General features: G+C 31.3%; 1 protein-coding gene across 7 annotated transcripts in view; it reads left to right on the forward strand.

Moving 5' to 3' along the window:
• LOC143064361 (unconventional myosin-Ia-like) overlaps window positions 1–24,831 on the forward strand; it is a 67,392-nt gene that overhangs the window by 17,721 nt on the left and 24,840 nt on the right. For 5 of the 7 annotated variants that reach the window (XM_076237129.1, XM_076237132.1, XM_076237130.1 and 2 more), the window contains exons 2-17: window positions 1,365–1,520; window positions 2,231–2,346; window positions 2,870–2,964; window positions 3,851–3,955; window positions 4,969–5,015; window positions 5,557–5,620; window positions 6,653–6,666; window positions 8,781–8,865; window positions 10,326–10,432; window positions 17,609–17,756; window positions 18,107–18,225; window positions 20,544–20,630; window positions 20,972–21,037; window positions 22,701–22,805; window positions 23,517–23,579; window positions 24,303–24,323. In XM_076237129.1, the coding sequence (XP_076093244.1) occupies window positions 1,386–1,520; window positions 2,231–2,346; window positions 2,870–2,964; window positions 3,851–3,955; window positions 4,969–5,015; window positions 5,557–5,620; window positions 6,653–6,666; window positions 8,781–8,865; window positions 10,326–10,432; window positions 17,609–17,756; window positions 18,107–18,225; window positions 20,544–20,630; window positions 20,972–21,037; window positions 22,701–22,805; window positions 23,517–23,579; window positions 24,303–24,323 (1,377 nt within the window). In that variant the 5' untranslated portion in view covers window positions 1,365–1,385. Of the gene's footprint in view, window positions 1–515; window positions 535–1,364; window positions 1,521–2,230; window positions 2,347–2,869; window positions 2,965–3,850; window positions 3,956–4,968; window positions 5,016–5,556; window positions 5,621–6,652; window positions 6,667–8,780; window positions 8,866–10,325; window positions 10,433–17,608; window positions 17,757–18,106; window positions 18,226–20,543; window positions 20,631–20,971; window positions 21,038–22,700; window positions 22,806–23,516; window positions 23,580–24,302; window positions 24,324–24,831 lie in introns of those variants that run through there. The other 2 variants (XM_076237134.1, XM_076237136.1) reach the window with 2 other exon arrangements.

Genomic DNA, 24,831 nt, shown 5'->3' on the forward strand with positions numbered 1-24,831 from the left:
TGCACTTTATTTATACTTTGTGTAAGAGTCAGTATTACATGTAATGGCTGGTAGTGTCCATATATAGATGTGATGTCAGTAAATTTCTTTTATATACTTCATTTCTTAGTGCATATCTTTGATCTGTAAAATCATTCCTTAGATTTATTGAATTTTAAATCATTTAAAAGTTCAATAAGTTACCTATGAAATCATATTGTGTAAAAGTTCACAAAGTCTTTTTGTACATTGTCATAAATCATAATTGGAATTTATGGAATCAAGATGGAAAAAATCAGCATAATATACATCTAAGCCCATAATAAAATTGTCAAAAAGGTCAAATAACTATATATGAAATACATTAAATCATTAAATGTGTAGAAAAAGACATGTTGTAAACACTTGAAAGACGTGTTTATGATAGGTTTTACCATGTAATATTGAAGTGTGTGTGTACATAACTGGGTGAATTTGTTTACCTTTAGGTTTCAAGCTACTATATTTTTGTTGATGTTTATATGGACTAATTTAAACCACCCAAATTGGTGATAGGTATGAAAGATTAAATTAAAAAGAATTAATAAGATATTTGCTAACTTTTGAATTGAAAAGAAGAAATATGGAAATATTTGAACAAAATTTCGGTTATCTATAATTAAAAGTAGGTAGCTACATTTAGTTTCACAGTAGTGTAGAGATTTGGACTTTGAACATAATTTGATTCATGTACTTAGAGTCATATAGCAGGTGTAGTATTCCATTGTTTATTTATACTCCTCTTTGCACCAAAACAAGTACATGAAGTAGATCATAGCTTCGAATATCAGAGTTGTATAATTGGTATGATAAGTTTTAGTATGAACAAAAATCTAAAAAGAAATGCTATATATGAAGTTTGTAATATTCGAGGCAACTAAACTTAAATTTCCTTTTTTTATGCATCGAAAAATGCAGTGCAAGTGATATGTGATCAGATTGAGCATTCCTTACTTAGGATTAATGGATTGAGTATGTGCCTTATGCTTATAAACTGCATTCCACATCAAAATCCCTCCGAACAAGCATTAGTATAGAAATACAGCCATTGTTCTGGAGACCAATAAACGCCTGGACTTAACTTGCACCTATGTCCTTTGATTTGTGTTCTTAAAAATGGTATCTCAACTTTAAGTTCCTCTCAAATTTACAACGCCAGCAGCAACTCTTCTGAAGGACCGTTAAGGTTTATTTTTTTTACTATTCCCAATATGTCCTTGTTTGTACTGACTTAAATCCAGTAGGGTAGTATCAGTCCTTTCATATAAATGACCATAGGTAAATTAACCATTGAGATAGTGTGGTTAATAAAACATGTAGTTGATGCCTGTATTTTTCTTTTTCAGTGTTAGTGGTCATGTGACAGAATGGCCCTTCACCAAGGAACTCTTGCCATATTTGAGAACAATGTAGGGGTTAGTGATGCTGTTCTACTTCATCCATTGACAGAGGAAAACTTCATCCAAAATATCACTGACAGATTTAATCATGACCAGATTTATGTAAGTTGTATTTCTGTAATTTAATGGATTTCAAGTATTACAAAGAATGAAGATATATGTTAATGGGGAAAAAAAGAAGTACCCGGTATGCTAGAATTTCTCATTTGAATTGCTTAACATTTGTCCTATCTGGGCTTTTTTTGCTGTATCTGTTTGCTAGTTGTTGACAGCCATATAATGTCCTTTATGATTTGACATTAAACATGTCTTTCAACATAGATAAATATATTTAAAAATACACAAAGCATTCATAGTAATGATAGAATATATCAACACTCAACAGAAACGTTTGCATGCAACATCCACAATAAGTCCTCTTTTGAAAATGAGCAAATGAAATATGTTACAAGCATCCATTTCTTAAAAGATGAATAGTAAGCATGGCCTAATGTCAAATTGTTGATTTTTAAGGATATGAATTTAAGCATGGATGAAATTTGGGTAGTCCTTATAACAGAATAATGAATTGTTTGAAGGATGACTGAAACCCATTTTTCTATGATTCTCTATGGATTCCAAATTTAATTGGTGTTTTAGTAAATTTGTATAGTAAATAAGGATATATCTATGGAATAAACATAGAATGGAAACACAGTCTGTATCATAAACAAACACAGATGAAAAAAACTGTCAAACTAGGTGCAATTAGGGTACCCCAGTTATGTACATGCTTTTGACAAAGTCACTGAATTTTATTTATTTCATTGTAGACCTACATTGGAAATGTGGTGGTGTCGGTCAACCCCTACAAACCAGTGGAGTTGTACACACATGACATCATTGATGAATATCGCAACAGAAACATGTATGAGCTGCCTCCTCACATGTAAGTAGAGGTTCAGAATAGGGGGAGTATTGTTTACATGAAAAAAATAGTGGGATATTATATTCCTACCAGGTATACATACTATACTATTGGAAGTTTTATGATTGCAGTACTAGCAAAAGACTACAACAGATAGCATTGTTCTTACCATACTCTAAACATGTATGAAATATTTGCCACTATATCAGTATGCCGTTTGCAAGTTGTAACTTAATCAGAATAGATAAAAAGAGATGCTAGTGTTTGTGAATAAATGTTTATTTAAACAAAATAAGTTTGGTTACATACATATAAGCACTCACAAAAGATAAATTGTATTGCTTTACCTGAAAGCAGTCGAAAAGAATAAATTGTTGTAAGAATAAGGAGGTGTATCATTGGTGGTGAACCAATTAAAATATTTAATTTGAAACTATTTCTTTATTTGTTGATTTTAAATGTAGCAATCTGTTTACATTTTGATTAATAACCAGCATGAGCAATTAAAACCTTATTAAAAGAAAATGACCTTTTATTTGAACAGCTATGCCATCACAGATGGGGCTTACCGATCTATGAGAGACAGAAACTCAGACCAATGTATCATAATCAGTGGGGAAAGTGGAGCTGGCAAGACAGGTATTTTCTCCTTCAGTCTGGAGACTAGAGATAAATTTATAACTATACTCTCTGCTCAGTGAATCAGCAATACTGCTTTTAGTCAGTTTGTTCTTAAATTTGGTTTTTCATTTGTTTGTCCATTCATGTGAAACGCCTACTAAAACATTGACTGACTTTCAGTGAAATTTTAAGAACATCATCAGTGCCTTATGGTATTTTCCATTTTTATCCAAATAATTTTTAGGGTTTCTCGTAGCAGAACATGGACTTCGCCCTTTCTACAAAATATAGTAGGCATATTTTGAAACTGAATCCTCCCACTAAATAATTATGAAGTAGCACCTGCATTTAATTGAAAGTTTCACAGAATATTACTTGTACAACAATTTGTGTACAAATCTCTTATAAATCTGGTATTGCCAACCTTATACTATCATTGGACAAACACATGAAACACTATCATGATTTTTTCACTGCAAATTGAAAGAAATACATGTTCCTGTTTTATTTAGACTAAAACATACAGAAATTATTGTGATTACATGAAAGATCTTGCAAGTTTAAAGTTCTTACTTCTAGTGATTTTTAGTTAGAACTTTTGCCCTAAAACCACTACTTTGCCTGCTCAATTTTCCTGATTCTAGATGTCTAAAATTAATTGAAAATTCTCGTAAATAAACGCACCTTTAGATTGATGTGAAATTTTAACTAAAAATCCAGATATTCTCTTTAGAGGAGGTTGAAACATGTGAACATAAAATTAAATAGTTACATGAAAAAAATGGCAGTGCCCTTGAAATGTTCACACCCTAAATATAAATTTAAATTTTATCTAGTATAACATGATTATGTTTGACAGAAATTGATCATGAAATTGTACTTAATGTGAGTTAATCTTTTTCAGAGGCCAGTAAGGTTATAATGCAATATGTTGCTGAAGTGTCTGGAAAAGGACAAGATATAGACAGGGTCAAAGAGCAGCTGTTACAATCAAATCCAGTCTTAGAAGGTACAGATATATTCACATTACGTGACTTAACTACTATAGTTTTAATAAGAAATAACACAAAATTGGAGGTATTTATGAATTGTTATATTATGAAGAAAGAGTTGATGATATAAAGGTTAAAAAAAAACCCTTTCATAAGCCAGTGAAAGCAATTTTAAAATATACAGTATTCATGTTCATATTTTCAGTATTTTCAGTTTTTATCATTTCAGAGTTTTTTGCTTTCATATAAATATACATTCTTGTCTCGCTTGAGACGAAAGTTCCATCATTATGAAATCTCCTAGAGTTAAGAAATAATTCATGGGGACTTGAATATATAACGTGATTTTACCACGAGTTGGCCCTTACGGACAAGCATTTTACCCTGAGGGATAGCGAGGGGTAAGATATTGGCATAAAGGGACAACCCGTGGTAAAATCACGATATATTCAAGCCCCCATGAATTATTTTGATTCTAATAGGACAAATATGGCAATTGTTTTGGATTGAAGCGCTCTAGGTAATGGCATTTTTTGCCGTTCCCGTAAATAAACGCACCTTTAGATTGATGTAAAATAACGAGGCAAACTGAATAAATGATGATGCTTAAAGTATTTACAATAACATATTTAGATAAGTTTGGATGAATCTAAATGATTATTGTACTTATATATCTCATATGTATACAAACATGGCTAATATAACACATTTCAGCATCATTTGTTTATGTTTCATTGTTATAAGGATATTTGGTTTCACAAGCGTGTATTTTTTCCGTAAAATGTTTTTATTCTGATGTCATTGTTCTATGACATCGGGTATCTCATTCATAAAAACACATATGACGTGGGAGTACAATCAGAACAGCCCTAACAATATATTCATATTTTACCACGGGTGTGTACTCAAAGCGTTTGAATAACGTCATGTTAGAATGATACATATATATAAAGAGATGCAATGTTTCACAATATAGAATACATGATATTTTTTAGAGTTAGTAAAAATGTACACTCTTTTTCTTCTTCAGCTTTTGGGAATGCAAAGACAAACAGAAACGACAACTCTTCACGATTTGTAAGTTATATAAAAGTAGAGAATCAATGTAAATTGTGACTTTGAGTTAGTTAATCATATAAATTAACAACAAGATGTACATAAAAACCAGCATATTCATAACCTGTCTTTGAAGAAAAACTATAAGGTCTTTTTCAAAAAATATACTGATTCATTGTATAGAATTCACTTCAAAAAGCTTGAAAAATCGCAAGTTAACTATGTATCTGCAGGGATAAAACATTCAGCATGAGATATAGATAGAAAATTGTAAAACATCAAATAATCAAAGCGTTTTGCAAGGTGAAATAATTTTTGTCAGAAACATTAGAAAATATGTAGCATGATGGGTACAAACTTTTATGGTTAGAGGGAGGTACAAACTTTTATGGTTAGAGGGAGGTACAAAATTCTAAATAGTTGATACACAACAAACAAAAATGTACAAAGTATTTGATGTCTTTTTTTCTTAGCCATTGATATATAGTTGCCTGTCTTGTCAGTTTACTTCAACTTTTATTGAAATCCCGCAGAATGACTTTGTTATAAACTTATATTTTAGGGGAAGTATATGGACATTGAGTTTGACTATAAAGGAGATCCACTAGGTGGAGTCATTACTAACTGTAAGTATATCATAACATTAAATAAAGAAGCAATAAATTAAGAAAGTATCTGTACTCCATTCCTGTTGAAAATCTTGTATTAAAGTACAGTTTCACAACCCTATGAAAATAAAGTATTTTAAAAAACACTATATTAAAAAAATAAGGGTTATTGAATTTTGAATGTTCTTATACTTGACAATTGACAAACAATTTTAAACTCATAAAGCATAAGTCTTGTGCTTGTATTTTCATGCCCCATTTATGGGCATTATGTTTTCTGGTCTGTGCGTCTGTTCATCCGTTTGTTCTGTCAATCGTTTGTTCATTTGTCTGTCTGTCCTGCTTAAGGATAAAGTTTTAGGTCAAGGTAGTTTTTGATGAAGTTGAAGTCTAAACAACTTGAAACTTAGTACACTTGTTCCCTATGATATGACCTTTCTAATTTTAATGCCAAATTAGTGTTTGACCACAATTTGGGAATCTTGTATGTGATTTTGACTAAAATAAATTGTAGATTCTGCTGTAGCCATTATGCATTTTATTGTGTGGAATGAGAATAAGTTTATTTATTTTGTATATACACACTTAAAGAAATTACAATTTTGTTCTTAAGTCTTTTATCATTAATTCAAAGACTGTATATGCACATAACGTATATAGTGCCCAGGAAGACATTACTATGTAGACAGCATACATAAGGAAGTAACTTATACTTGTAATTTGTATATCGTTAAAGTTAGGTTTTGAAAAAAAATTATTACTGCTAAAAGATTCATAGCCTTTGAAGATTTCTTTCAAAATAAAGTGTTTATACATGTACTTGTTTGAGAGAGAAGCAAAAGATACCAAAGGAACATTTAAAGTCATAAGTGGAAAATAAACTAACCTTATTTGGGGTGACATGAATTTTAAATACTTTATTTACACTTAAAAAGGAAGAGACTCAAAAAAGGAACAAGTTTATTTAAACAAAGATATATAGATAAATACATATTATTTTCTTCTTTTTTACAAATTAATTATAAAGCAATATTTTTTTCTTTGTTACAGATTTACTGGAAAAGGTGAGAATATTAAACTACAAACTACAGACTTATCGTACTACTTGAGAATCATTAGTTGCTAAGAGTTTCATAAATGCCCACAGGCCATGATAATTGCAGATTTCTGCTTCATATACTTTTTAAATCATTTAACAATCTTATTGAATATTTCCAATATGATTATGGAGCATTAAAACAAATTTGATTTAAAAGAAAAAAAGATAGAACTAAATGTTGATGTGGCTGTGGTAAGTTTTGGAGTAAATCTGGATGAGAATAATAGAAGTGAATGTTTTTCATTCAGTGTTCCCATCTGCCCTAAGTAGAAGGGCACCCCGCCCTTGGTGCCCTAACCCCTGCCCTTCTGCCCTCCAAAGTAAAAGTATGCCCTCCCCTGCCTGCCTTTTCAAAAGATACTTTTACCAAATTTCATGCCTTCTGGCGTTTCCGGTAAAATTGTTACCTGATTGTGTAACACTAATTACCTGACAATAGGATTAAGTGAAATACCTAATGCCTTTGGCAGTTTTATCACCTCTGTTAATGATTGTTCACTGCTAATTAGTGGATTCAAAATAATATTGAACAAATACTAGACTTTCCCTGTGGAAAATGCCTCAGAGAATTGTACACTTCGTTAGTGCAGTTGTTAAGAGTTCACTTTCATAATTAACTGACAATGAAAAGTCATTATTCATGTATAGCATTTCATAGTGCAAAAAACCATGTACTATGAAAATTAGAGGGTGAAAAACTGACTTTTCATTGGACGAGAAAGGGTGAGTATGTTCTAATGTTAAATACAGAATGAAAATGTCCAAATGTTAGCCATTTGTAATGTTTACGTATCATAGCATATGTACACATTAAAAAAATATTTTAAAAATAAAATTTAAAACAATTTAAAAGGCATACATAGTTTTGACTAAATTGGTAAATTGGTAAAGACGTTTTGTTCTATAACCAGGAGTATGGAATTTAAAGAAGAACCAAAGAAATTTGTATTTGAACATAATAAGATTGCACCACTTCCTGTTTTATTTCTTTTATTAATAATCCTCCTTACATAGGAGCACTTAACAAATGCTTTTATTTTTTAACCATAATGGAGAAAAAAATAACTGTTTATACCTTCTGTAATATATGCAATGTATTATTGCATCAATATAATATGATCATCTCTTGTATCACCTGTTATATTTATAAAACTCCCTGCTTAGGAGCAGTTGGTGTGCACTTCTTAATACTTTTTTGTAACAATTTAAATGATTATGAGTTAGGTAACTTTCAATAACATGAATACAATATGTCTAAACATGTAATTTTAATGTAGATAATTTAATTACATAACAAATTCAGTTTTGTTTAGCTCCATCTTTCCGAACTACTTTTTTATTTTTATAGATTTGTATAATTAAGTTGTATAAATTATGAAAAAAAATGAATTTTCTATGGATTCTTTTCCTGATTAAAATGCACAGTTTGCATAAATTAACATCAATTAAAATGATATGCCTTGTGTCATGGTATGATAATTTGATAATAAAAAAACTTACTGGAACCAACACCAGGAACACATTAATTTCTGAATAAGGTTAAAATACAAGTAATGTTCTCCAGCTGAGCCTAGCAATATAAACATGTATTCAAGGTTATTAATACACTGCCAAACAGTGCCCTTACAATTAAGGTTATTGCGCCAAAGTGCCCTTTCAGACAGCTAGCACCCTTCTGCCCTGAGATTCAAGCTGGAACACTGTCATTAAAGACATTAAAATGTTGAAAAATGTATCCAAACCACTTTTAGATAAAAAAAAAAAAATCTAAAGTAATGTCATTGTTTTTATGGACAAAAATGTCTAATTGACAGTAAAGCAATATGTGTGATACAGGAACTGGAGTCTGTGCATACATGCTATTTCAAGTTGTGATGAAGATTTACTGTAGAAAAAAAAATGAAGTATAAAGCAGCATTTCATAAGGTCCACTTTGTGAAAAATATAGTTTAGACTATAACAACATAGTTGTAACAAGTTTGTTGTATTAAAAGAACAATGGTGAATTTAAGGGAAAACACAATTGACAATTTAAATTGTTGTTTGATTGTGTTTTAAAATCCCTGCTTTATTTTTCAGTCACGGGTAGCCTTCCAAATGAAAGGAGAAAGAAATTTCCATGTGTTCTATCAGCTGTTACGAGGTGCTGACAAAGAGTTACTAGGTATGATAAAACCAAAGTTTTTATGCCTCTACTGTAGCGGAGGGGGGCATTAAGTTTTACCCTGGTTGGTCCATATGTCTGTATGTCCCAAAGTTGGTTCCCTTTCTATAACTTAAGCTTGCCTCAACCAAATGTTATGAAACTTATACACAATGCTTATTAACACAAAATACAAATCGAGTTTGAATTTTGGTGGTGTCACTTTAACTGTTCTAGAATTTTGCCTGTTTAAGAATGGAAAAAGTACATAATTTTTTGTTTATTTCTATAACAAGTTTACCTCAACTAAATATTATGAAACTTATACCCAATACTTATTACCACAAAAAACAAATGAAGTACAAATTGGGGTAGTGTCACTGTTATTTTTCTTCGGTTGTGTCCCTTAAGAACTATATATATGATATGCAGCAGTGGCATCATTTGCGTCCCATGGACACATTCCCCATTTGTTTTTATAAGCTATTTGTTCATATAAATATGAATAGATGTCGAGTGTGAGTTCAGTTGTCCTCTCAATATTAAATATTAAATAAAAAAAAAGATTTGTTGTTTGATTTCCAATTAGTAAACTATCAACCAGTATAAAGACCAGAAGATACAGATATGACAATTACTGAAAACAATGTCAGTTCTGTAAATTTTTACCTAATATAGGTGAGACCAAATATCACAGAAATAAAGAACTATAGGTCAACATACAGATTTCAACAATGAGTAAAACTTATACAGCATAATCAGCTATGAATTTTAATACACTTAAGGTGGCTCGTGGGTACAAAAATTTCAGCAAAAAATTAAACCTTTATTTTTTCATTACAAATTTTATTTATTACACTATTAGTTATTACTTTATGATATGGTAAAAAAATCAACCCAAAAAATCGATTCGGTTTGGCCCCAGATGACTTTTAAAATGTTTATATCATTGAAAAAGCTCAAAATTATCTCCCTTTGGTGCAAAAATGCAATTTTTTGGCATTAAATTTGAAATATCTTTGTAACTCATCGGTAACCTATATTTTTTATTATTGTTTTCATATAAGCTGTACATAAACTAAATAATTGTAAAATTTAAGCGATTTCTGTAATTAGGTTATTTTTTATTTCGATATTACCTCTATTTCGCCTATTAGTTCAACAGAAAAAAAGGACATTAACAAAAATGTATGCTTATTCCGGAGGCAGATTGTGAGCTTAAATGAAGGGTAACTCCATTTTTTTATTTCATTTTTCTTTTAAGTATATGATAAAGTTCATTTAAAAAAAAATATAGCGAAATCCTATATTAGAAAAAAAATTTGATTTATACCCAGGAGCCCCCTTAAGTTTAGTTGTTGGGTTGCTAATTTGGTTTCTTTGTCAATGTTGTTCTGAAATCATCTTCTCAACTGCCTGTAGATAATACATTTTTATATTTTTCAATTTTCAATTTTAATTTACCTTTATTATTTTAATAGATGCATTAAAACTGTCGTCAGATCCTGAATCATATGTGTTTTTAAAGCAGAGTGGTTGCGTGGATGTTGACACGGTAGATGATGACCACAGCTTTAGTGTCATTAAGGTGGGTTGATATTTACTGACCACAGCTTAAGTGTGATTAAGGTGGGTTCATATTTACTGACCATAGCTTTAGTGTGATTAAGGTGGGTTGGTATTTACTGTCAGAGTGGTACAAATTATTGAGAAGTGTATAGGGAAAAAATGGTCATTATAACTAATCCTACATTACTATTTTACAACACAATTCAATGAAAGTGTAATTGTACAGACAAACATTATATGAAATGATATTATAATATAAAGAACCACTTGATAAGGAAGATATTGATTGAATTGCCTATGTATGTAGTATATTTCTCCATTGAATGAATTGTATGCCCTCAAGAAGATAGCATTTATCTGAAATTTAGAATTTTTAATGTCATCTTTGCTGTTGATGCATTTTTTTTAATAAAGTTTGTAGATGAGTTCTTTTTTATGTTTTTATTTTGTCAAATATGATGAAGTTGTTGAGTAGTGGTATTGCTTTATAACCAATCAAAAACCAGCTTACAGTGAGAATGGTGATGGTTTGGGGCAGGGAAAAGTAGATTGCTATTTTGTGTAATCAACTCTTATCGATTTAACACATGTACAGATCTCTAAAATTATACACAAACTTTGCAGATGACACTTTTAATGGAATTGTTTGTGCAATTTTTCACATTTTTCCAGACTTGACAACTAAGTAAATTTTTCCAAATTTAAAAATGAGGATACCTATTTTATGTATTGTTACATACAGAGATTGATACCAAACTGTGAAGTGATTTTTTTAAAGAATTGCCCCGGCCATCTTTTATTGCCATTACAAATATAATTATTCAAAAAAGGAAAACTTTCAGATAATGCACTGCAAAGAAGCAAGCGATTAAAAAAAATTGTCTTATGTCTCACTTCTCCCTGAATGATTAAAAAAGAAAATTGCTCCGTTTGATAATGCTCATCCTCATTTGAGCACTAAATTAAAAGGGAAAAAAATCATAATCAATAAATTTAACACATATTTTCAAATGAAAATATTGTGATAATTAACAAGTCTGAAGCAAACTGTGAAAAGTTTGTCAACAACACATTATTTTATTTCTACATAAATGTCTGCTTATATAACTTGTTTTGTTATATATGCTTAATTTAAATTTTGAATCCTATAAGAACTAACATTTTTCTAGTAACTGTTCTGGTCCTGTTATTTTCCTTTTGACCAAACTTTTTTCATTTTGAATGTAAATTAAAGAATTTTGGTCAATGTTGCCCTTCCAGGTTGTTTGGTACAATTTTTACGGTCAAATATACTTCCAGTTACAATGTGATGACAAAGTATTATTTTATTAACAATCCATATTAACACAAGATACCGGTAATACAAATATGGAAATATAAGATTTAATAGTATGTTTCTTTAAAACACACACAAGATAAGGGATGACATCAAAAGATCAATGTAAGATAAAAAAGTTTAATTCAAATAGTTTGGGGGTGGGGGGGTTGAACGGCTGCAAGATTTGGTTATTCGACATTGATTTTTACATATATCCATATGGGTCAATCAATTTTTCCCAAATTAAGTTAAGAGGGGGGTGGGGGGTCAGTGAAAAAACTATGTGAATTAAGTTTTTTATCCTTCATTGAACTTTTGATGTCATCCCTAACTTTTAAGAAATTATCAATAAATATAATTTATTAAAAGTAGAAAGAGGACAAAGGTATTCAAACAGTTTATTTTCTGTATATATGTTATATATATTATTTTAACAGTGGTTTATAAAATTACAAATATTTGCACTACAAAAAGATATTAACAATTCCCTCACAGTATCCCATCTGCATACAGATATATTTTTGGCGCAAAACAAAAATATAAATATTCAATGCTACGTGCAACCATTAACAGATTTAATCCCATGTCAGTTGGAAATTTGTCAAGTAAGGAGATTGTTACATATGTTGGCAAATAAAAGACAAGGAATGACATTATTATCATCAGACTACACTTCACTATATCAAGCAAACATTTGGATTCTAATTCTGAATTTTGTCGTTCTTGTAGATCACCAGATTGTTTCAAAGTCCTTATGAAACCCTCTCCTGTTTTAGTATCGTCATTGTCCTCATTTATTGCTTTAAAACTTGAAGCATACCTCAAAGGTTGCATGGTTGTACCTGGATCACTTGGACGAATCACACGTATGAGTGGATACTCCATTTTATCTGTTTCAGTATTGTCCTGATTAAATATGTCTTCATCAGTTTGTGTCATAGAATCTACCAGTTTTTTTCGTCTGTGCTTTGATTTTGATTCCTTACCGTGATGTCGGGAAATTTTGACATAATCTGGAAGATCCACTGGACATTTGTCAAAGTCAGCTGAATCTATATCGGTACTGTCTATTGAGCTATCTAAGTTATTATGAGTAATTAATTTGATTTTTGTCTTCATTGCTTGATCTTGTTCAGGATATACATCAGAAAAACTACTATCAGTTGACAAACTGAAGATACTGTTCTGAGATGACAGTAAATTACCTGCATTTGAGAGTCTACGATTTCTAAGGCTTTGAAATTTTTTGGTTTCCAGTAACCTTTTCTGTTTGTCCTCTGTCAGATCACTCTGAGCTCTCTGTCGGAATTCATCATGTTCGTCCACCATCAAATGATTTCGGTCCTGCATGTTTCCCGTATTGCTACGCATTCTCATCTCAGGAATATCTAGGCTATCCACTACTATACTATTCCCTTGTTTAGAACTACTACCTTTCCAATTATCTTCCTGCTCAGGCTGTTCTAAGATATTAGCCAGACCATCATCAAGGAAACTATCTATACTTCTAGCATTGTATTTATATGATTGGGAGGATACAGTATCAAGCATGTGATCCCCAATAGGACCTATATCAGACTGAACAGAAGTAAAAGAAAAATTTCCAATACTGTCCATGGAATTCTGCTTTTTCAATATTTTCTTTCTCTTATTATTTTTTTTCTTCCTTTTAATTGATATTCTGTATGGTGAAGATTTATTTGCTGTCATGATATCATTGTTTAGTTTAGCTAACTCAGGATGCCATACATTTCCAGCACAAACCCGCGTATGACGGAGTGGATTCAGTTTTAAGGAATTGTCATCATGATCGGAATTCAATGACTGTGAACTCTGATTTCCACACTTATCTTCTGATGAAGTCTCATTCTGTTTTGAAGTCTTCATATCATTTTTAAAATTTGTAATATCTTTAAGGTCTAAGGTTAAACTTGGTACTTGTTTTTTCGTGTTTTCTATATGAATATTGTTGGAAGGCTCCATTTGACTAATAGTTGATGGTGCATTTATTCCTGATATTACAGAATCATAGATGGATTCTTGTCCTGATATTGATTCTTTCATGCTACTTCCTGATGCCCCTAAGAACATTGAATCCATGTTAGTACTGGCTGTCATTGCAGAAGCCATAGATTCTTTTTTAATTTTTTCACTAATGCTGGAGTCCTTTGTAGTAGTTGTTCCAGTGGTATTAGTGGTCCCTGTTGTAGAGGACTTAAGTGAGTCTCTGGGTCCTAGATGTTCCAAAACATCGTTTATGCTGTTTCCTGTATAGGCTTCTTTTACATTGATTTGTTGACTTAATTTCTGTTTGCATGGCTCTAAGATGACATTGTCATTCATTTTGAAACTGTCTATAGCTGTATGTGTATTTTCCATGATCATTTGACCATTTGCATTTTCCATAATTGAAGTAACTTGAAGTCTTGGAGTATCTGGTATGGTTTTTGGTTTTAGAATTGGATGTGGTGGCTCTAATATTTCATAGGCTGAGATCGGCAGAATAGTGCCAGTTGGACTGCGAGGAGCAACAGGAATATTGGCACAGGCTCCATTCAAACTGGTTTCAGTGACAAAAGGATCAACATGATTGAAATTAAAATTAGGATCTTGTGTAATTCGTCTTCTCTCCATCATTCTCTGTTTCCACAGTTTATAAATGTACACCATATATATTATGGCTGTAGTGAAAAATATTGCAGTGAACACATAACACCCAACAGATTCTACTAAATGGCTATGCTTTTTTGTCCTTCCATGTAAAGTACAGTCATAAGAGAAGACAGATATTGATGTAGGATTTTTCTCTGATGCTTGAATGATACATGTGACAAAAGGGAGAACAAGAATCCATGAGATCGTTATGAATATTCTTTTTATTGTCAGTCTGTTATTATAGTCACAAAACTTTCTCATCAGTTTGTCACATGCCAATATTATAGTTGTTAGGTAGATACACCCTTCTGCATTCAGATGTAAAAACTGATGGAAATGACACAGGTCCACAAATTCATACTTTTTAAGCATAAGACTGATCCGCACAATTTGTATTGGTGCCAGAACACCACAAACAACTAGTCCAGCAATCAACAACTGAACCAAGGTAAATTGTGTCTTCCAGTTCCTACTCCAAATTTTATGTAATGCAGCAAAGATTGAAATAATACCAAGAAACATGGCAACAGAGAGGATAATTACTGCTATTAAAGCTGTGACTAGATTCTGGTCTTGAGTTGTTGTTTCACAAGTAACGTTTGTATTATTGCATAAAATCTTTGTCTGATTTGTCAGTATATCAACTTTCAAGTTAACCAACATTCTGGATGGTCTATTACAGATTATGTCTATTTAATCTTCTGAGTCTTTTTACCATTCTCAATTCAGTTCATGTTGATTTCAAGCACTAAAAGTACATAATAAAAATAAGGAAATGAACTAATTTGGTGAAAAAATAACATTGTTAATAAATAATAGATTAAATAAATACAAATCAAACTTATTTCACATTCAGCAATATTCCCAATTTTTTGTTGCATAAGAAAAGAATTCTTTTTGATAACAACTTAAAGCATTGTTTGAATTAAAAATAATTCTCAATATTATCAATCGAGATGGTAAACTTACTGTTTTTATGAGCTAGTTTAGATGATGATCACAGCCTGCGATTCACAGAGGAGAATGCAAGGTGTTAACACTATTTTATATATACCTTGAAGGAGTGACTTGTTGCTTGCGTAAAATTTGTCAAATGTCAGTTGAGTAATGAAAACTGTTTATTTCAAGACTTAGGTAGAATGTATTCATGGTTAGCTTTAATGCTTTTCCTCTTTTTAACTTTTTCAGTTATTCATCTGTAACTACTAACATTTTTTTTTAAATGTCTTTAGGACTGGCACTATCATTAAGAAATAAAACCAACAACAGATGTAACCACCAGTCTTTGAAAAAGACTTGAATTAATAAAAGTGAGATCACTTTTGTCATATTGTGCACCACAAAATCTATCTGTCTGCAAATCAGTTTTTCTGACTTTTTTTCTTCATGCTTGCAGAAATTGATTTGATATTTGGTGCATTGTTTCATCATGACAAGTTACAGGTCAAGTTCAATTTTCACCATTTTAGTTTTTGTCCTTGCTAATATTGTTTTGTACATTAATAGCTATATACACGTATAGTGGGCATCTGTTTTGGGGTCTGCATCCATCTATGTACCAAGTGAAAGTTTTAGTTTAAGATTTTATATCCATGAAATTATGTTCATGTGAACTTGAAACAGGACAAAATGTTAATACGATATTATGATGTGAACATTTGTGTGCTGTTCTCAATGATTTTTGATACTGATGATTTCTGTCTCAAAGAAGATCCATTTATTTTCCCCATCTTAGCAGCATTTATTTTCCCCATCTTAGCAGCATATATTTTCCCCATCTTAGCAGCATTTATTTTCCCTATCTTAGCAGCATTTATTTTCCCCATCTTAGCAGCATATATTTTCCCCATCTTAGCAGCATTTATTTTCCCCATCTTAGCAGCATATATTTTCCCCATCTAAGCAGCATATATTTTCCCCATCTTAGCAGCTTCCTCATCTGTTTACATAATTTGTTATTTAGAAATTGGTAAACTGTAAACTTTCTTTAAGGTTAAATTCATTGATGTTTGCCCTTTGTTTTAAGTCTCTCCTGTGTGTTATTTTAAAAAAGTAGATGTGTAAGATCGCCAATGAGATATCTATCAACCAGACACAATTTGACACAATTGTTAGTGTATTTCTGTATGTGATAAAAATTTTATTACCTATTACTGTTTTTATTTTATGACGCTAACATAGATGTCAAGATTTGCAGTTTTTCAATCACCTTTTGATAACTGTGGAAATGTTTGTGATTTATTTATCTAAATATAAAAATTGTGCAAATGATTTATTATATCATCTTATTTCCCCAAAAAAATTTGAGGTTTTATTGTTGAAGTTTCTTTTTTTTTTTTTGGGCATCACCTACAATTGTAGTCAGCTTTATAATCTTAGTTTTCCAGTTTGTCCCTATGTCGATCTGTATGTCATGTATCAAGTATGAGTTTTTGTCACCTACAATGAGTAAAAAAGTGAGACTTAGAAATGCTGTTTCAGGCAGAGTTGACAATCTGTTAAAGTTTGTGATTCAGTTAGTTTAAGGTTAACCACTTATGATAAGTCAGTGATATTTGTTATGCAGTTGATTCGACAGTAGCACATTTTCATAGAGATAACTTAGCCCAGTCCCCTCAGTCATATTCTTTTGACTTTTAAAGGTTTGCATAGTTTACATATTGAAGTTTATAGGTTAATGATATTTATTATACAGTTGAATCAGCATCGACATCACTTGTGTCCATGGAAATTATTCAGCACTGTACCTTCAAGCATGGTCACTTGACTATGAATAGTTTGCATAATCTTCATGTGAAAGTCTTAAAATATCTTAGTTTTTTGCATTTTGCTATTAAAACAACATGCAGATGAGATATATCCCAGTATAACAGTTTATTGTTTAATGTAGGTTACAATACACCTTATCGCTATTTGTCCGCCATTGCTGGATATCACACAGGTTCCCGTAAAATTTTGACGTCATAACACAAAACATCTGACGCCACAATGGAAAAGTGATTGTTGTATTCGTCAAAAGTTCAAGCGGCCGGGTCAGCCGGGATTAGCGATAAGGTGTATTTTGGTTTAAGGTGGTCACATCAACTTAAAAAATGTTTTTGTAGGAAGAATGATAAATATCAGATTATACATTATAGCTCACAGACTCAGAGTAGTCTTAAAATTGTTGAGTTTTTATTAAAATTGCAAACAGTTAATGAATTTTTTTATTGATTTTTTTAGAATGGTATGACTGTGATTGGTTTTAAACCAGAAGAAGTGACAATGACATTCCAATTAGTAGCCAGTATACTCAAACTGGGAAATGTGTTATTTCAACCTAAAAGTAACAAGGATGGAACAGATGGCTGCGAGCTACCTAATATGTCAGGTAATATATGATCTACCTAATATGTCAGGTAATATAGGCTGTGATCTACCTAGATATAAGAAGATGTGGTATGAGTGCCAATGAGAGAACTCTCAATCCATTTCACAATTTGTAAAACTAAACCATTATAGGTCAGAGTGCAGCCTTCAACACTGAGCCTTGGCTCACACGGAATAGCAAACTAAAAAGGCCTCAAAAATGACAAGTGTAAAATCAAATAGGAAAACCCATGGTCTAATCTGTATAAAAACTAAGTAACGAGAACCACTTATGAACCACAATAACAAAGAACAAACACTAAACTACAGATCTTCTAATTTTAACTCTACATATCTTTTTTTGTTTTACAGAAATCAGTGATGTTTGTGAGATGTTAGGATGTTCAACAGAACTGATGTGTGAAGCTTTGACCACACGTACTGTGGAGGCTAAAGGTGATAAGGTCAAAAGAGATTTAGAGGTTGCTGAGGTGTGTTTTCAGTATATAAAATATTGTTTTTAATCTTTTAAATTTGCACCAGTCATTGCAAATTCCCAACTGCTTTTTTAATCAATCACCATTATCTGAAAAAAAAAAAGTATATTGCGTTTTAAGATCTCACAATTTTGAATATTGTTAAGTTATAGCATTCAATATACCAGTTTTCGTATGATTTCTTTCTTACCAAATAAGTCTGCTTATAAATATATTACAGTGTCATTATACATGTTCAACTCTCTTTTAGATCTCCATATAAGGATGTTTTGCACCTATATATGTTTTATCAAAGTTATTCATAGGGTTTCCATTAGCTGATAATTGACTTTCCTTTTTCTTTACATAAACCAACTGCAAAGGTGATGCTCAAAATTGATTCCACAAGTATGATTACAGTTCTTTAGCACTTACATATTCAGGGGTCTGGATTCTCTGCTTTTTTTTTGTCATCACTTTTTTATAGTGTAAAAAAAAATGGCAAAGTCAATTTATATCTTTAGTATAAGTTATAAAAAATTCATCTTGAACATTTTCAAAGTGTGAAAAAAAATGCAGAGTAAAGTTATATTTTCAGTATAGGTTATAAAAATTCATCTTGAACATTTCATAGTGTGAAAAAAAATTGCAGAGACAATTTATTTTTTGGAAAGATTAGAACTTGTTCTAAATCTTTACTTAGGCACCAGCCTCCCTAACAACAGGACAGGTTAGCTACTGTTACTAAATGTATTCACACTGAAATATAGTTCCCTATGGTTCTCATGTATGTGCACATAATACACATATGAACTGTAAAAAACTGGGTATATTATTGGAGTAGTTCATTCAAGAATGTATGTCATTAAGGTGTGTTGATGTGCATGCTTTTTTAAAAACATTTTTATTAGGTAACTGGGTATTGATTCAACTAGTATGATTGACAACTGTCATTATCACTTAACAATCACAGACAAGATGGACCTTTAATTACAATGCCCCACCTCCTAAACTACCAATCAAATTGACCACGTTACCTATCAACCTCAGTCTTACATAATTATACAGACCACTCAATATACATATAATTCTTAATACACAAGTATTTGACCTCATAATTGAATACACAAATTGTTTCATATTTATAAGGATGATAGATTTATTTATTGCCAATTACTTTTGATCTACATTACATAAAGTGATTCTGTAAATTATATCTAAAAAATAAATGATAAATGGATTAACAAGATCTTAAAAAAAAAAAATGAAATATGAATATAAATATGAATAAATAAAAGGTATTCAAGTAAGTCCTATAATTTACTTGATAAATTTCCAATAATCATCTGTAATTAATCAACAATTAATTTAGTACACTTTTTTTTATCAGGAATTGGCTTGAAACAGTTTAAAAATTTTAAAACTTTTAATTATAACAAACCATTGTTTTTTAGGTTATTTCCCATCAATCATTATGTCTATTTAAGTCATTTGAATTTTTGCAATCAAGAAAGAATCCACATTTCAATAAGATAAGTTTTTTAATTGGTTTACTTTGAAAAAGTACATTTTCAATGACCTGTGTTGAAAACTACTTTAAAAATTGATCAAAAGGATTTCTAAAACTTTTAATCTTCAATGCCATATAACCTCTGTTTCAACTTACAAAATGCCCCAAAACAACATTTTTCAATTGTTTTTGTTGTCACTTTAAAGTTTTAAGCTGTTGGTCCAGATTTATGTCTTACAAGGACAGTTGGTAACATTTACTAGAAGAATTTTTGCATTTTTTTGTTTTTTTTGAAACATGTTCAGAACCGGAAACTTAATTTTGATAAGATATAAACATAATAAACTGCGATTTAAATAAAATTGTGCAAATTAAGAGACCCATATTATTTAATTTGAGCTCATTTTATCCTCATACTGGAAAAAAGAGTTTCCTTCTAAAGACCTGCTGTAAATGCAATTTTCAGCAATAGTGCTTTATAAATGTTCATTTTCCCCCACCATACCTTAATATAAAATAATTCAAACTACTCTTCTAATCTTTCCATGAGTGATTTCCATCACTTTGATTTAACATAGGTTATAAAATTCATCTTGAAGAATAAACATCTAGTGCACCTATGCTAAAACATGTCATTTTCCTGTTAGGAACATTTTTATTTTTTCTTCATAGGCAATATATGCAAGAACATTTTTATTTTATCTTTAAAGGCAATATATCGAGAACATTTTTATTTTTTCTTCATAGGCAATATATGCAAGAACATTTTTATTTTTTCTTCATAGGCAATATATGCAAGAACATTTTTATTTTTTCTTCATAGGCAATATATGCAAGAGATGCTTTATGTAAAGCTATTTATAGCCGACTATTCTCATGGCTAGTATCCAGGATAAATGACAGTATAAAAGTAAGTACAATTAATGTATGTTCTCTTATATGCTCCTTCTAAATTGAAAGACAATTCTTAAAATGCAAGGAAAAGTCAGAGTCCTTGCCCCCTCTATTGATTTCAAAAGTACATCTCTTGAAACTCTGTAGATCTGTTATTTAGTTGGCTTCTGCCTGCAGTAAATTATGTAGGATGCTTTATACATTTTATTTTACCCTTATTTCAATGATAAACTTAAGCATTTCCTTTGTATATATATTTCAAAAGAAATAAAAGTTGGCATCTGAAATATTGTACTGGGGATCAAGTTCTTGTAAATATTTCTGTCTTGAGACAATATATATAAATTTTCATTATAGGTAAAGTCCAAACAGAAAACCAAAGCAATGGGAGTTTTAGATATTTATGGTTTTGAAGTATTTAAGGTGAGTTTGTAACTAGCAGTGTATCAGATTTTCAGTCAGGTCAAAACTGTTTACAGAAGTTTGACATTTATTAGGGCCCCGCCAAAGGCGGGTCCCCTATAGTGATCAGTCTGTCCGTCCGTCCGTCCGTCTGTCCGTCCGTCCGTCCGTCTGTCCGTCCGTCCGTAACACTTTGTGTCCGCTCCATATCTAGAGAACCATTATGATTTCATACTTTATACTTTACATGTTTATTAACCACCACCAGAGGGCGTGTCATGATGTATGTACAACTTCCTAGGTCAAAGGTCAAGGTCAAAAAACTTTGGTTTCAGTTGACAACCCTGTGTCCTGTGGTGAAGATCGTGTCCGCTCTATATCTTGAGAACCGTTATGATTTCAAAGTTTATACTTGACATGTATATGAACCAACACCAGAGGGTGTGTCATAATTTATGAACGACTGCCTAGGGCAAAGTTCAAGGTCAAAAACTTTGGTTTCAGTTGACAACCCCATGTCCTATGGTAAAGATTGTGTCCGCTCTATATCTTGAGAACCGTTATCATTTCAAAGTTTATACTTGACATGTATATAAACCAACACCAAAGGGTGTGTCATAATTTATGTGCAACTTCCTAGGTCAAAGGTCAAGGTCAAAAACTTTGGTTTCAGTTGACAACCCTTTGTCCTGTGGTGAAGATCGTGTCCGCTCTATATCTTGAGAACCGTTATGATTTCAAAGTTTATACTTGACATGTTTATAAACCAATACCAAAGGGTGTGTCATAATTTATTTACAACTTCCTAGGTCAAAGGTCAAGGTCAAAAACTTTGATTTCAGTTGACAAACCCATGTCCTATGGTAAAGATACAATTTTTTAATGCACATTATTCACAGCGGGCCCACAGAGATGGCTCCCATCTCAATGATATCTAGTATTATGCAACTATAGTTCATCCATTTTGTTTTCTTGTCTGAAGTTAGATGCCATAGAAATATAATTGTCCTGATTTATAGGAACCTGTCAGTAAATTATTTGACACTTGGACATAATGTTTTTAGTATGAAACCTGCAATATAAGTCAGGTAGATATAAAATTTAGCTTGTAAATATTGTAGTAACAGAGATTTTGTTACTAACTGTGCAGTTAAAAAAATAGGTGGTTTCTCTGCTTACTGTTGATTCATTTTAATATTTTCATGGGTACCAATTTTCGTGTATTAAGGAAAACTTTCATGGATATTTGATTTTTTGGCTTAGCCGAAGTCTGCATACAAGTCTTTAGAAAATTGGTTATTCATTGTAGATTTAATTTCGTGGTTTACCTGTACCCACGAAGTTCATGAAAATTGGTATCCAACAAATTATATTGAAACCACAGTATATCAAAGTATTTTTGTCTCCAAAAGTTTTATGATGAAGGAAGATCTTTGGTTGTATCTGTTTTTAGATGTGACCTTGAGACATTTTCTTCTTGTTTTATGATGTTTGCGGTCTTAATGATGTATACATCTCTTCTCATTTTAGCCATGCTTATTCAGATGAGTCAAGAAAGGCATGTTATGCATATTAAGATAGTTATCAAACAATTAAATTGTATTAAAAGTTGTGTAAGTATTGATAGTTTTGTATTCTTATGTGGACAAGTAAAACGAATAAGATATAACCATTTATGTTTCAGACAAATGGATATGAACAGTTTATAATTAATTACTGCAATGAGAAATTACAACAGATATTTATAGAGAGAACATTGAAAGAAGAACAAGAGGAGTACGTGAAGGAGGTAAGAATTCTTTTTAGAGGAAAGAAATCTTTGTCCATCTTGTAATGGCATCTTTAATATAAACACATTGTCTTCTAACTGGGGCCTCGATGGCCGAGTGTTCTAAGTAGTTACTACTGTAATCACTAGCCAGTCAACACTGACGTGAGTTTGAACCCGGCTCGTGCGGGTGCACTCAACTCCAATCTTAATTGACTAGGAATGTCAGTTTTCCTATCGAAGGTCGGTGGTTTTCTCCGGGCACTCTGTCTTCCTCCACCAATAAAAACTGACATCCATGAAATAACCTAAATGCTGTGCTTAAAAGTGGCGTTAAAACACTAAAAATTATTCAATCTAACTGTAACAATTGTTTGAAATTCGGAGAAGCAACTTATAACAATTTTGAATCCTGTTGTTGACTCAACCAGGAATCCTGTTTATAACAGCTAGCTAAATGCTAGCCTGCTCTACAAAGTCTTGAGGCTGTTGAACTAAAGATAAATTGGTTTTCATTGAAATAAAAAGAAGATGTGGTATGATTGTCAATGAGACAACTCTCCACAAGAGACTTATGACTCAGAAATTAACAGCTATATGTCATATTACAGCCTTTTAACAATGTCTTCAAATGCAGTATAATTATATTGCTTTCTATTATTGTGATAAAAAATTACTTTGAATTACCTCGAATAAGCAGATATACGTTAAATTTGATAAAATATTTTGTAGGGAATAGAGTGGATACATGTGGAGTATTTTAACAATGCTGTCATCTGTGATCTGATAGAAAAGGTAAAATATTATAAACTGTTAAATCAGTAGTCATCTAAAACAAAGTACAGAAAAGAAATATTCCTATCAATGGATCAGCCATTTTGTTAACGATACAAAGAGATTTGTTTCTCAAAATTTTACATTTAATTCTGTTCATTACAAAACCAAGGGATATTTCACCAGAGTTCTCATCTCGTCTTGTACAACAGAGTTAAAACAACATCTAATGGTCTGTGACCTGATTGACTAGTATTGTTTGTGTTAAGGGTAATTTTTTGGTAACCAATGTTGATGTGTAAATGGTTAAGTAATCCTTATATTCTCTCTAGGGGGGTGTCTATACAGGTTCACATTATATTGACAATATTGGTGATTTGAAATATGTTTTAGAACAGCCAGGATCAAGATGTAAATCTACCAAACTTTTATTTTTTAATAGCATTTTACAATTTGTCCTTCTTGTTTTAGTTGCATTACAAATGTTAATAATTCTTGCATGACAGTGATGTAAGTGTGTTCACTTTTTAGGAGCTTTACAATGTAAACATAATACTCTAAAGCTTGAAATACTTGCATTTCCCAATAAATATATATATTCCTGGACTGCAAGCAAAAAATACTTGCATGGGACATAATTGAATGCAGCATGTAACATAGTTACTCCCCTTGACTGCAGCATGTTACATAGTTATTTCCCTTTGATTGCTGCATGTTATGAATGCATTGTTGATTTGATTACAGAGACCTGGTAGAAAAGATAAAGTAAGTCTGCTGCCATAGTATTATTTTATGTACCCAGCTGAACTGTAGCAAAATATCCTATATGCGTAGACATTTTATTTGTTCCCCATAACAGTTACTAACTAGGCAGGTTAGAATGCTGTATGATTACAAAGTTTGTTCCAGAACGGAAGTGTTTAATCCTTGATTATTAAGTGCTAAGGTTTGGATTAATGTTAACTGATTCTAATCCTTGAAGTTTGTAACTTATCCACAACTGACGTGAAATTTATTTAGACTCATTTCAAATGAGGTCAAATTATATATAAATTTTAACTGTTCATAAAAAATTAGAAGCCCTTTTTAACAGAAAAAAGATTTGTGAATTCCAATAACAAATAAAGGTGTCTTACCACTAATTCAAAAACACAGTATATTCAACCATTTTTATTCTACTTTTAAACAGCTGTCAACATATTGTACCTTGAGTTTTAACTATTTCATAAGAACTGTTTTATAGACAAAATTGTCAAGCATCACCTTTTTATTT

This window comes from Mytilus galloprovincialis, chromosome 2, assembly GCF_965363235.1.
Source record: "Mytilus galloprovincialis chromosome 2, xbMytGall1.hap1.1, whole genome shotgun sequence".
NCBI lineage: Eukaryota > Metazoa > Mollusca > Bivalvia > Mytilida > Mytilidae > Mytilus > Mytilus galloprovincialis.